The 13,633-nt window shown below is 45.1% G+C and overlaps 1 protein-coding gene across 1 annotated transcript in view; it reads left to right on the forward strand.

Annotated features, from left to right (window-relative positions):
- LOC137350399 (histone H2B 1/2-like) overlaps positions 1–12,610 on the forward strand; it is an 86,469-nt gene extending 73,859 nt beyond the window's left edge. Inside the window, exon 3 of the mRNA XM_068015061.1 lies at positions 12,242–12,610. Coding sequence (XP_067871162.1) covers positions 12,242–12,610 — 369 coding nt within the window. The remainder of the gene's footprint in view (positions 1–12,241) is intronic.
- Positions 12,611–13,633: the final 1,023 nt, after the last annotated feature.

Consider the following 13,633-nt stretch of genomic DNA (forward strand, 5'->3'; position numbering starts at 1 on the left):
CAACTTGATTGAAATTTTGAAGAATTAACAAGGAAAATAGATGAGGGTAGTGCAGTTGATGTCGTCTACATGGATGTAAATGTAGGGGGCATGATCAAGAAGTTTGCAGATGACACAAAGATTGGCTGTGTGATAAATAGCAAGGAGGATAGCTGTAGGCTGCAGGAAGATCTTCATGGTCTGGTCAGATGCACAGAAAAATGACAAATGGAATTCAATCCAGAGAAGTGTGAGGTGATGCATTTGGGGAGGTCAAACAAGGCAAAGGAATACACGATTAAGAGGAAAATGTTGAGAGGTGTAGAGAAAGTGAGGTACCTTGGAGTAAATGTCCACAGATCCCTGAAGGTAGCAGGACAGGTCGATAAGGTGGTAAGAAGGCATATGGAATTCTTTCCTTTATTAGCCAAGGTATAGAATATATGAGCAGGGAGGTTATGCTGGAACTGTATAAATCATTAGTCAGGCCACAACTTGAGTACTGTGTGCAGTTCTGATCACCTCATTACAGAAAGGATGTAATTGCACTCGAGAGGGTACAGAGGAGATTTACGAGGATGTTGCCGGGACCGGAAAAATGCAGCTTTGAGGAAAGATTGGATAGGCTGGGGCTATTCTCCTTGGCACAGAGAAGGCTGAGGGGAGATCTGACTGGCATGTACAAAATTTGTGGAGTCTGGATAGAATTGAAGTGAAGGGCCTGTTTACCTTAGCAAAGAGATCAGTGACTAGGGGAATAGATTCAAAGTGATTGGCAGAAAGATCACAGGGGAGATGAGGAAAAGACTTTTTAGCCAGAGGGTGGTGGGGGTCTGGTGGAATTGATACTGTATTTTAGTTTGATATTGCATCACTTTTTAGAATGCTATGTAATGTTTATATCAATCTACACTGATGGAATTGATTCTGTCTCTTTCAATTTCACAGTGTGGGCGAGGTCTGAACTGGTATCTAATTTGTGTCTCAGCTTACAATATCTTTCAGCACCTTTGAAACATTCACTGCAATGAATGTTGTACTTGTATGCAACTTGTATCTCAGGGTACACTATGGGGATGTTTAAACATCCTTTATAATGAATGGGTGTGAGCTTTGGGTATGATATTTAATTTAAATCTCAGGGTACATCACTAGGTTAGATTCTGTGCCATTCAATCAGTAGCGTGTGCCAATTCTATCTGATATTTAATTGCTAGCTCAGTCTGCATTATATTTGACAGGCAGAGAGATCTGGGCGTACAGGTCCACAGGTCACTGAAAGTGGCAATGCAGGTGGATAAGGTAGTCAAGAACGCATATGGCATGCTTTCCTTCATCGGTCGGGGCATAGAGTATAAAAATAGGCAAGTCATGCTGCAGCTGTACAGAACTTTAGTTAGGCCACACTTAGAATATTGCATGCAATTCTGGTCGCGACACAACCATTAGGACGTGGAGGCTTTGGAGAGGGTACAGAAGAGGTTTACCAGGATGTTGCCTGGTCTGGAGGGCATTAGCTATGAGGAGAGGTTGGATAAACCCGGATTGTTTTCACTGGAACGACGGAGGTGGAGGGGCGACATGATAGAGGTTGACAAAGTTATGAGCGGCATGGACAGAGTGGATAGTCAGAATCTTTCTCCCTGGGTGGAAGAGTCAGTTACTCGGGGACATAGGTTTAAGGTGCGAGGGGCAAAGTTTAGAGGGATGTGCAAGGCAAGTTCTTTACACAGAGGGTGGTGAGTGCCTGGAACTTGCAGCCGGGGGAAGTGGTGGAAGCAGGTACGATAGCGACGTTTAAGAGGCATCTTGACAAATACATGAATAGGATGGGAATCGAGGGATACGGACCCCGGAAGTGCAGAAGGTTTTAGTTTAGGCAGGCATCAAGATCGGCGCAGGCTTGGAGGGCCGAATGGCCTGTTCCTGTGCTGTACTGTTCTTTGTTCTTTGTTAGATTGACACATTGCATTTCAATCTGCTAGTGGGTGTGATTTTGACGTGGGATTGAAGTATCTGACTGTCAGTGGGACTCAATCGGGGTGAAATGGAAAAAACTTCTTTCTCTCCTGCTTTGTTTGGTTGTTGGATTGAAAATGTGTCTCTGGAACTTGGGATCAATGTGAGCCTGACTATTTCTGCAGTCTGAGACCAGGGAACTGATGAACTATCTATACCTCTGCACTCTGAGTGATAATTTACCTACTGTGTGTGAGAGGAGTTGGCTGCACTGTTCCTTGTGCCTCGAGTGCAGCAACCATCACATTCATCACAATATCTTCAAGTATTTCCCTGTATGAAGAAAAAAATATATCTGATAACTCAAGAACAGATGCGGTGCATAATATCAAAGAGGTCAATTTAATTTCTCAATCAATAATCATTAAGAACATCCACAAATGAAAACCGGTGTCATTATCTGCCTCCACTGAAGTACTGAAGCTCCCAGCTCCTGCATCGCAAGTGTTCTGGGCAGATCCATCCAGACAAAACACTGCACTGGGATCGTCCCAACTGCTCTCTGCTCTACACATATTTCCAGCCACCCTGCTTCACATGCAAAAATTTTTTTTAAATGAAGCTCGATATGTATATCCCTCGATTCCTTTTTCCACATACAATTGTTCATTTGTTCCACCTCCCCTTCAGTGCATCGATACTATTCACCCCAACCTCTCCCTGTGATAACAAATTCCAGATTCAAACCATTCACTGCGTAAATACATTTTTCATGAATTCCTCATTGGTTTTCTGAATGACGATTTTATATTTTGGCTCTTGTTTCAGACGCCACCACAAGTGGAAGCATGTCTCCATGTACTCTATAAAAGCCCTTCACTATTTCCTCACTTTTTTCATTTGTTTGTGGAATGTAGGCATCACTGGCTATGCTAGCATTTATTGCCCAATCCAAATTGCCCTTGACAAAGTGGTGGTGAGCTGCCTTCTTGAGCCGCTGCAGTTCTTGAGATGTAGGAACACCAACAGTGCTGTTTGGAAGGGAGTTCCAGGATTTTTACCCAGCGACAATGAAGGAATGGCGATATAGTTCCAAGTCAGGATGATCTGTGGCTTGGAGGGGAATTTGCAAGTGGTAGTGTTCCCTTGCAACTGCTGCCCTTGTCCTTCTCAGTAGTAGAAGTTCCAGGTTTGGAAGGTACTGTCAAAGGAGCTTTCGTGTGTTGCTGCAGTGCACCTTGTAGATGGTACGCACTGCTGCCACTGTGCATCAGTGGTGAATGGGGTGATTGTTGAAGGTGGTGCTTGGGGGCAATCAAGCAGGCTACTTGAGTGTTGTTGGAGCTGCACTCATCCAGGCAAGTGGAGAGTATTCCATCATACTCCTGACTTGTGTCTTGTGAATGGTGGATAGGTTTGGGGAGACAGGAGGTAAGTTACTCACCACAGAGTTCCTAGCCTCTGACCTGCTCTTGTCGCCACGGCATTTATGTGGCTGGTCAAGTTCAGTTTATGGTCAATGGTAACCATGGGTGACTCAGCTGCTGTACTGTTTGTCTGTTCCATCTGACATTGAATTTGTAGTTCAGGCTGCTCTCTTGTGAGAGTTACACAATGCCTTGCAATCTGATAGTGGGTGTGATTTTGGACTGGGATTGATGTATCTACCTGTCAGTGGGACTGAGTTGTGGTGAAATGGAAACAAGTTCAATCTTTCCTGCTCTGTGTGACTGTTGCATTGACTGTTGGTCTCTGGAACTTGGGATCAGTGCCGGTCCGACTACTTCTGCTGGTGGCGATTGTGGAACTGATGTCTCTGCTCTCTGTGAGTTGATACTGTCCTGACTGTGTGTGAGGAGCTGGCTGCACTTCCTCTTGTGTCGAGAAATCATGACATTTATTCTGCTTCCATCAAGTATTTGCCTGTAGAAAGGAAATGTATTTATTATAATTCAGGAAGAGATGTGGTAGAAGATACAAAAGTGACCACAACAATTTTTCAATGAATAATCATTATGAACAATCACAAAGGAAACCCAGCAATACAAACAGAGTCAGTGTCTGATTCCACTGCAGTCCTGCAGCCCCCAGCTACTGCATACCAGGGGCTTTGGCCATTTTACAACAATTAAATGACATCCAGAAACAATCCACTGGGCCATGAATGGGACTGACCGATGGAACAGGGACTTTTACACAGGTCAGATTTCCAGTTCCCGCTCCCATGGTCTAACCGTTCAAGTGAAACCAAACAGCCACTGTTTAAAATGTGTCCTTCACATTTCTCACCTGGTGCCTATAATAGATTCTCTTTGTGTAAATCTCCACATCCTGACTGTCCGCTTCTGTTTCCACACTTCACTGTCCAATCACAAGAAACTGTGGGATGAGGCTGAATCGCTCTCTTTGCGCTGGCACGGACATGATGGGCCGAATGGACTCATTCTGCGCCGGAATTTTTCCATGTTTCTGTTTGCGGAATTGTTGCAGAAATCTGCGCCTGCGCTCCCCTCCCCCAGCACTGCCTGTGAGCGGAAGAAGATGGTTTAAAACAGCCGGCAATGGAGAGATCCCGGTCCCAGTGGAAGGGAGAAAACAGCAGCCTCCTTGCAGCAGCACATCGCTTTGGGAGCGTGTCCGCAGATGGACTGAGAGATCAGCATCGAGTCCGGGGCAAGTTCAGGGGCAGGCGGGGGCTGTTTGTTTGAGGCGGAGTGGAGCAGGAACTGGTCCCGGAACATGGAGTGAGTGGGGGAAGGGAGAGGCCATTCTCGGGTTGTATGTGGACAAGGGGATGGAGACAGAATGGGAAGAAACTGTTACTGCAGTGCAGTCAAACAATGATAATATTTGTATGGCTGGGCTTCCTTTGTGGGCGTTTATAATTATTATGAGAGATTAAATTCATTAAAATCCTGTATCTTCTACCTCACCAGTATTTGAATTATAAACATTCTTTTGTTCAAACAGGCAAATAATTGAATGAACCAAAATAAATGATGTTTCCTCCACCAAGTTACATGGAAGAGTGTCACCAGCTCCTTCTCACACACAGTCCGTACATTATCACTCACAGAGTGCAGAGACACAGACAGGTCATCAGTTCCACAGTCTCAGACAGCAGAAACAGATCCAGAGACACATTTTCAATCCATCAATCAAATGGAGCAGGAGAGACTCACGTTGTTTTCATGTCACCCCAACTTAGTACCACTGACAGGTAGATACACAAATCCCAGTCCAAATTCTCACCCACTATCAAATTATCAGTGTGTCAATCCCACAATAGAGCAACCTCAGCTACAAATTAAACACACATAGAACTGACACATGGTTGCTGTTTCAAAGTTACAGAAATAATCTCAATGAAGTGCTCCGAGATTCAAGTTAAATACCAGCCTAATATTTACACGGGTTTTGACTTTATTATCAGTATTAATTCCCATAATGTGTCCAGACATATACATTAGATACAAATCTCAAGTGCATAATCAGATTGCAGAGATACAAACTCAGATTCCACTTTAAAACTCATCCGGATTGTGAAACTAAAAGATACAATATAAATTTGATTCGTATAGTTTGAGCTATAAATTACGTACCAGTCCTAAAACCTCATATAGTGTCAGATGGAAGATACTGTACAATTCCAGACTGAGCTCATTTTACATGCAAGTCCAAGATTCTCACTCAGAGTCAGACTGAATGGCACTGATCAAATTGATGAGTACAGCCTGAGTTACACTTGCACACCAATCCTGTATCAGATTGTAGGATACATTATATTTCACTATTGTGTTCACAGTGACAGATACTATTTAATACTAGGCAAAACCTCAAACAGGATTTATGTATCTACCTGTCTGCTTAAAACCTGCCACATCAGTGGCCTGTTGCTATGCAGAATTTTTTTGCAGAATAAATCCAGACTTGCACCAGTCCCAGGGACGGAAGGTTATATAATGAATCCCACAATCAGACAGAGTACCAGACACTGACAGTTAGAGAGTGATTTTGAAACCCATGCTAGGTGCCAGATGCTGAAAGTTATAGGTTGATTACTGCACTCACTGACAGTACCTCAGCCTGAGTCATCTAAAGCAACCTAACACACAAATAGTAGCACTGAGAGATTGAGAAAGAGTCCAAAACTCAGAGTAACAGACACTGATAGACACAATCTGAAAACTGCACGCACATGGATATAGTATTGGCTAACTCACAAGAAACAGAGTGGGGATAATTGGGGAATTTTCAAATTGGCAAACTGTAACTAATGGAGTGCCACAGAGATCAGTGCTGGTGCCTCAATCTTTATGGTCTTTATTAATAACTTGCATGAAGGGACCGAGTGTAAATCCAAATTTATGGATGGTACAACGATAGGGAGGAAAGCAAGTTGTGAGAAGGACACAAAGTGTCTGCAAAGAGATATAGATAGGTTAAATCAATGGGAAAATGTTTGGAGTATAATATGGGAAAATGTGAGATTATCTACTTTGGCAGGAAGAATAGAAAAACAGAATATTACTTACATAGAGACAGATTGCAGAATGCTGCTGTACCAAGGGATCTGTGTGTCCAGATACATGAATTACAAAAAAGTTAGCATGCAGCTATAGCAAGTAATTAGGAAGGCAACTGGAATGTTGGCATTTTTAGCGTGGGGAATGGAGTTTAAAAGTAGGGAAGATTTGCTGTAACTGTACAGGGCATTAATGACATCCCAACTAAAGTACTCCACACAGTTGTGGTCTCCTTACTTAAGGAGGGCTATACTTGCATTGGAATCAGTTCAGAGAAGGTTCACTCGGCTGATACTTGGGAAGTTGGATTGTCTTATGAGAAAAAGTTGAGCAGGTTGGGCCTATACTCACTGGAGTTTAGGAGATTGAGAGGAGATCTTATTGAAACCTATAAGTTTCTCAGTGGGCTGGACAGGTAGATGCTGAGAGGATGTTTCTCCTTGTGGGGGAATGTAGAATTAGGGACCACAGTTTCAAGATAAGTGGCCTCCCATTCAAGAAGGAGATGAGGAGGAATTTCTTCGCTCAGAGGGTTGTTCATCTTTGGAATTCTGTTCTCCAGAGGACTGTGGAGGCTGGGTCATTGAATATATTCAAGGCTGTGATAGACAGATTTTTGATCTAAAAGGCAGTCAATGGTCATGGGCGCAGACAGGAAAGTGGAGTTAAGGCCACAATCAGAACAGCCCCGATCTTATTGAATGGCGGAGCAGGCTCGATGGGCCAAATGGCCATCTCCTGCTCCTATTTTGTATCTTTTTATCTTCTTGCACACACACACACTCAACCAGTGTGTGGCAGTGGATCTAGAATTAATCCCACGTTCGTACAAAATACCAGCGACTGAAAGGTACAGAATAAATCCCACAGATACATACAGTATGACTGACAGGTACAGAATGAATCCCATGCTCACACACAGCACCAGGGATTGAAAGATACATGTGATTCCCACCCTCACAGAACAATATCAGACTGAGTTACAGAATGATTTCCACATTCACATCGAGCACCACTGACTGCTAATTAATTCATCCCACGATCACACACACTACCAGAGGCCGACAGATACAGAATGTATCGCACACTTTCACAAAGTACCAGTGAGTGACAGGTACAGAATGAATCCCACATTCACAAACTGTACTAGAGAATGGCAGATCCAGTACCAATGACCAATTCAGAATGAACTCCAAATTTACACATGACACTAGAGATGGAGAGATACAAAATTAATTCCACATTCACACTCTGCGAGAGACTGATAGTTACAAAATGGATCCAGAACATGCAGACAGTGCCAGAGACTGACAGTTACAGAATGAAGTAAACACTCACATACAGTACCAGAAATGACAGAAATGGAATTGATACCACACATATATGCAATACCAGAGATGGAGCATACAGAATGAATCACACACACACAACAAGAACAGAGATAGAGTTATACAGAATGAATCTCACACTCATGTACAGTACAACAGATTAACAAGTAAACGATCAACCTCAAACACACATCCATTACCAAGGGTCAGTTCAGAATGACTACAAAACTCAAATAATGTGTTAGAGGCTGAAAGATGCAGGTGAATACAAAACTCACACACAAGATACTAATAGATACAGCCTGAAAACTGCACTCAAACACAGTACAAGGGAGTGACAGATACTGAATGAATCCCACACTCATATTCAAAACCAGAGACTGACAGATGCAGAATGGATGTCACACTAAACTTCTTCTTCGGAACTCCCTCGGGAATGAGGATGACTTTCTTCCACTCCAGGGTTGTGGGTCCTTAGGTAACTGAATAGTCCAATTCTTGATCCACACACTCGGCCACAGGTGGGGCAGGTGGTGCTTGGTGAAGTGGGTGAATGGGATTCTCCAATTTCCAAATACTCCTTCCACTGTTTGCATTTGGTTGCTTCCTGGGCATGTCGACGAATTTCAAACTGGCTGGCACCTTCGCGGATGCTTCTTCTCCATTTTGGGTGGTCTCAGGCAAGAGATGCCCATGAATCAGTGCAGATGTCACATTTTTTCAGGATGTCTTGAAGGAAATTCTTGTAATGTTTCCTCTGCCCTCCTGGTAGCTTCTTGCCCTGATGGAGTTCAGAGTAGAAAGCTTGTTTTGCGACTCTGGCGTCAGGCATGGGGATGATGTGGCCCATCCAACATACCTGACTAGCCATGACCAGTGTCTCGATACTGGGGATGTTGGCCTGAGAGAGGACACTGATATTGCAGCGCCTGTCCTGCAACTGAATTTGCAGGATCTTGCGGAATCACCACCGGTGATATCTCTCCAGGGCTTTGAGATGTCTGCTGTACAGTGTCCATATTTCTGACACATACAGGAGGGCAGGTAACACTGCAGCCATGTCAACCATGAGCTTGGTGTCTGATTTGAGTTCTTTGTCATCAAACATTCTTTTCCTCAGAGGACTGAAGGCTACGCTGACACACTAGACGTGATGCTGAGTGTCATTGTCGATATCTGCCCTTGGTGACAGGAGGTTCCCAAGGTATGAGCAGTGATCCACATTGCCCAGTGGTTCACCATGGATCTTGATAGTCGAGGGGCAGTGTCGGGGAGCAGGCTGGTAGAGGACCTCTGTCTTCTGGATGTTTTGCTTAAGGCCAATTATTTCATACACCTCCGTGAATGCATTGATCAGGGTTTGACGCTTGGCCTCTGAGTGTGCGCATACGCAGGCGTCGTCAGCATACTGCAGCTTGATGACAAAGGTTGGAGTGGCCTTACATCTGGACTGGAGGCAACATAGGTTAAATAGTTTCCCTCTCGTCCTGTAGAGTAGATCTACACATGCGACCTAAAGAACAGCTGATGGGCTGAAAGAACACTGGAACAACAAAAACTTGCTGACAGCCACGACATGTGAGGATTCTTCAGCACAGTCAAGACCATTTCTGGCCCAAATTACCAAGGACCTACCCTACTGAGAGTAAAGAATGGAGTGACACTGATCAAGGTCAGAGAGGCAATCAGCACTCGTTGGAAGTAGCACTTTGAAGATCTCCTCAATCGTGACTCAGTCCTTGATGCGAGTGCCCTTGACCGCATTCCACAGCATGCTACCCACCGTGCTGTCAGTACAATCCCAGGCTGACAGAGATTGAAAAGGACATCTGACAGCTAAAAAACAATAAGGCCGCTGGCATAGATGGAATTCCCATCAAAATTCTAAAATCTGGCAGAGAAGCACTCTTGACACAAATACGCGGTCTCATTTCCCTCATTTGGAAGGAGGAGAGTATGACAGGGGATCTCCGAGACACTGTAATAGTGATCATCTTTAAAGAAGGTGACAAGACTGACTGTGGTAACTACAGAGGGGTATCCCTGCTGTCCACCACAGGGAAGGTCATCACAAGAGTCCTTCTCAACTGCCTCCTCCCCGTGGCTGAAGAGCTCCTACTGGAATCACAATGTGGATTCTGTCCATCAAGTAGCACAATGGACATGATCTTCAAAGCAAGACAACTCCAAGAAAATGTAGGGAGCAGCAACAACCTTTCTACCTGGTCTTCTCTGACCTGACAAAGGCCTTCGACTCTACCAACCAGGAGGGATTATGGAACGTCCTCAAATTTGGCTGCCCAGAGAAATTCATCATCATCCTCTGACGACTGCATGATGACATGCAAGCTGTAATCCTTCCAACGGACCGACCACTGACCCAATCCCAATGCAAACTGGGGTCGAGCAAGGCTGTGTCATCGCACCAATGCTCTTTTCCATCATCCTTGCCGCAACACTCCACCTCATCTCCTCATACTCACAGTACCAGAGACTGACAGATACAGAATGGATGTCACACTCACAGTACCAGAGACTGACAGATACAGAATGGATGTCACACTCACAGTACCAGAGTCTGACAGATACAGAATGGATGTCACACTCACAGTACCAGAGTCTGACAGATACAGAATGGATGTCACACTCACAGTACCAGAGTCTGACAGATACAGAATGGATGTCACACTCACAGTACCAGAGACTGACAGATACAGAATGAATCCACACAGCACCGGAGACTTCTTTTGTTCTTCTTCTTCTTTGGCCTCCTTGTCTCGAGAGACAATGGGTAAGTGCCTGGAGCTTGTCAGTGGTTTGTGAAGCAGCGTCTGGAATGGCTATAAAGGCAAATTCTGGAGCGACAGACTCTTCCACAGGTGCTGCAGATAAAATTGGTTGTCAGGGCTGTTACACAGTTGTCTCTCCCCTTGAGCTTCTGTCTTTTTTCCTGCCAACTGCTAAGTCTCTTCGACTCACCACACTTTAGCTCCGCATTTATGGCTGTCCGCCAGCTCTGGCAATCACTGGCAACTGACTCCCACGACTTGTGATCAATGTCACAGGACTTCATGTCGTGTTTGCAAACGACTTTAAAGCAGAGACATGGATGGTCGGTGGTTCTGATACCAGTGACGAGCTCGCTGTACAATGTGTCCTTGGGGATCCTGCCATCTTCCATGCGGCTCACATGGCCAAGCCATCTCAAGCGCCGCTGGCTCCGTAGGGTGTATATGCTGGGGATGTTGACCGCCTCAAGGACTTCTGTGTTGGAGATACGGTCCTGCCACCTGATGCCAAGGATTCTCCAGAGGCAGCAAAGATGGAATGTATTGAGACGTCACTCTTGGCTGACATACGTTGTCCAGGCCTCGCTGCCGTAGAGCAAAGTACTGAGGACACAGGCTTGATTTACTTGGACTTTTGTGTTCCGTGTCAGTGTGCCATTTCCCCACACTCACTTGGCCAGTCTGGACATAGCAGTGTTCTCGCACCTACACTGTTTGGGATCTTCTTCTCCCTGCTGCTCTCACATGCGTTCAAGTCTTCAGAAGAAGGAATTTTCCTCCACACAAGATCAGATGGCAGTTTGTTCAACCTTGCCCGTCTAAGAGCGAAGAGCAAAGTACAGAAAGTCCGCATCAGGGAACTCCTCTTTGCTGACGATGCTGCATTAACATCCCACACTGAAGAGTGTCTGCAGAGACTCATTGACAGCATTGCGGCTGCCTGCAACGAATTTGGCCTCACCATCAGCCTCAAGAAAACGAACATCATGGGACAGGACATTATAAATACTCCATCCATCAATATGGGCGAACACGCTCTGGAAGTGGTTCAAGAGTTCACCTGTCCAGGCTCAACTATCACCAGTAACCTGTCTCTCGATGCAGAAGTCAACAAGCACATGGGAAAGGCTTCCACTGGTATGTCCAGACTGGCCAAGAGAGTGTGGGAAAATGGCGCACTGACACGGAACCAGAGACTGAGAGCTACCAAATTACATAAAACACTCAAACACAGTAGCAGAGAGTAAAATAAACGGAATTAATTGCACACTCACATGCAATAGCAGAGACACAACGACACAGAATCAGTCAATAAGTGTCCTCCCAACAACAGCCAGGACATTTCCAGGGAGCTCTGCACAGGAAGCGGCTGTTTTACTCTAAACTGGGACTGGAGAGAGTCTTTCTGAAATATACTTACAGATTGCAGTAAGGGTGTTTGTGATTGGTTTCAAATATTTATTCTGATTGGATGGCGGAAGACACCAATTGGAGAATTACAATATAAAACCGTTTTGACATCACTCCCAATCACCCAATCACAATCTTAACTTTCCCCCATCCCTCATTAGCATAGAGCTGTGGGATTGTCTATTTAATCCGCACTCGGAAGGGGTTTGGTTTATTCCTGTGTCTGAAATTGAAACTGAAGATGGTTGAGGAGAAGAAGAAAGCAGCTGCTAAGAAGGGCGCCAAGAAAACTGTGAGTAAACCGTCAGCAAAGGGAGGCAAAAGGCGGAGAAAGTCGAGGAAGGAGAGTTACTCCATCTACATCTACAAAGTGATGAAGCAGGTTCACCCTGACACCGGCATCTCCTCCAAGGCCATGAGCATCATGAACTCGTTTGTGAACGATATTTTCGAGCGCATCGCGGGTGAGGCTTCCCGCCTGGCCCATTACAACAAGCGCAGCACCATCAGCTCTCGGGAGATCCAGACCGCCGTGCGCCTGCTGCTGCCCGGGGAGCTGGCCAAGCACGCCGTGTCGGAAGGGACAAAGGCGGTGACCAAGTACACCAGCTCCAAGTAAAACTGCACAATGGACTGAAAAACATCCCAAACACAACGGCTCTTTTAAGAGCCACCCACAATCTCTCTGAAAAAGCTACAACATCATCCCGATAGGATCAATTTTTTTTTATACTAAGGGTCTGGAACTTTCTAATTGCCTTTGTGATATCTGTTTTAACCCCATGGATTCTGGGTGATTCAGGTTCACTGTTGAGATCTTTGTGTCTCTACTTAATAATGCCGTGTAAATTAATTACTGATCACTGACCCCATGTGCGCGTTCATTTTCGCTATTGTACTATTTCGTCAATGAGCTGACAGATCAGTTCTCAGTCACTTGTTTCCCTTGTTCAAGCTCGGCCTCAATAATAAGTACATTTACTAGAAACCCCGCTGTTGTAGGAAACCTCAGTCTCTCATTTCAACTCCTGACAGTAAAAATCTTCTCTCCACTTTTGTCTCCCACAAATAGGTTCAATCTCGAATCAGTGATGCGGTATCTTGACAAAGATTGATCTGAAATGTGTCCGCTTCCAGAATGCTGTGAATGAGACTCTCTGCCGCCGCTTACAGACTGTTTCAAAAAGGACGGAGAATAGTCCGAGATCAAAGCGCACATGGGCTCAGTGATCAGTAATTAATTTACGCGGCACTATTACGTAGAGACACAAAGATCTCAGACAGTGAAACTGAATCACCCAGAATCCATGGGGCTAAAAGAGATCAGAAAGGCAATTAGAAAGTTCCAGACTCTTCGTATAAAAGAACAAAACAAATCAAAACCCGAGAGATGATGTTGTAGCTTTTTCAGAGAGATTGTGGGTGGCTCTTAAAAGAGCCGTTGTGTTTGATCTGTTTTTCAGTCCATTGTGCAGTTTTACTTGGAGCTGGTGTACTTGGTCACCGCCTTTGTCCCTTCCGACACGGCGTGCTTGGCCAGCTCCCCGGGCAGCAGCAGGCGCACGGCGGTCTGGATCTCCCGGGAGCTGATGGTTCTGCGCTTGTTGTAATGGGCCAGGCGGGAAGCCTCACCCGCGATGCG

This window comes from Heterodontus francisci, chromosome 35, assembly GCF_036365525.1.
Source record: "Heterodontus francisci isolate sHetFra1 chromosome 35, sHetFra1.hap1, whole genome shotgun sequence".
Classification (NCBI taxonomy): domain Eukaryota; kingdom Metazoa; phylum Chordata; class Chondrichthyes; order Heterodontiformes; family Heterodontidae; genus Heterodontus; species Heterodontus francisci.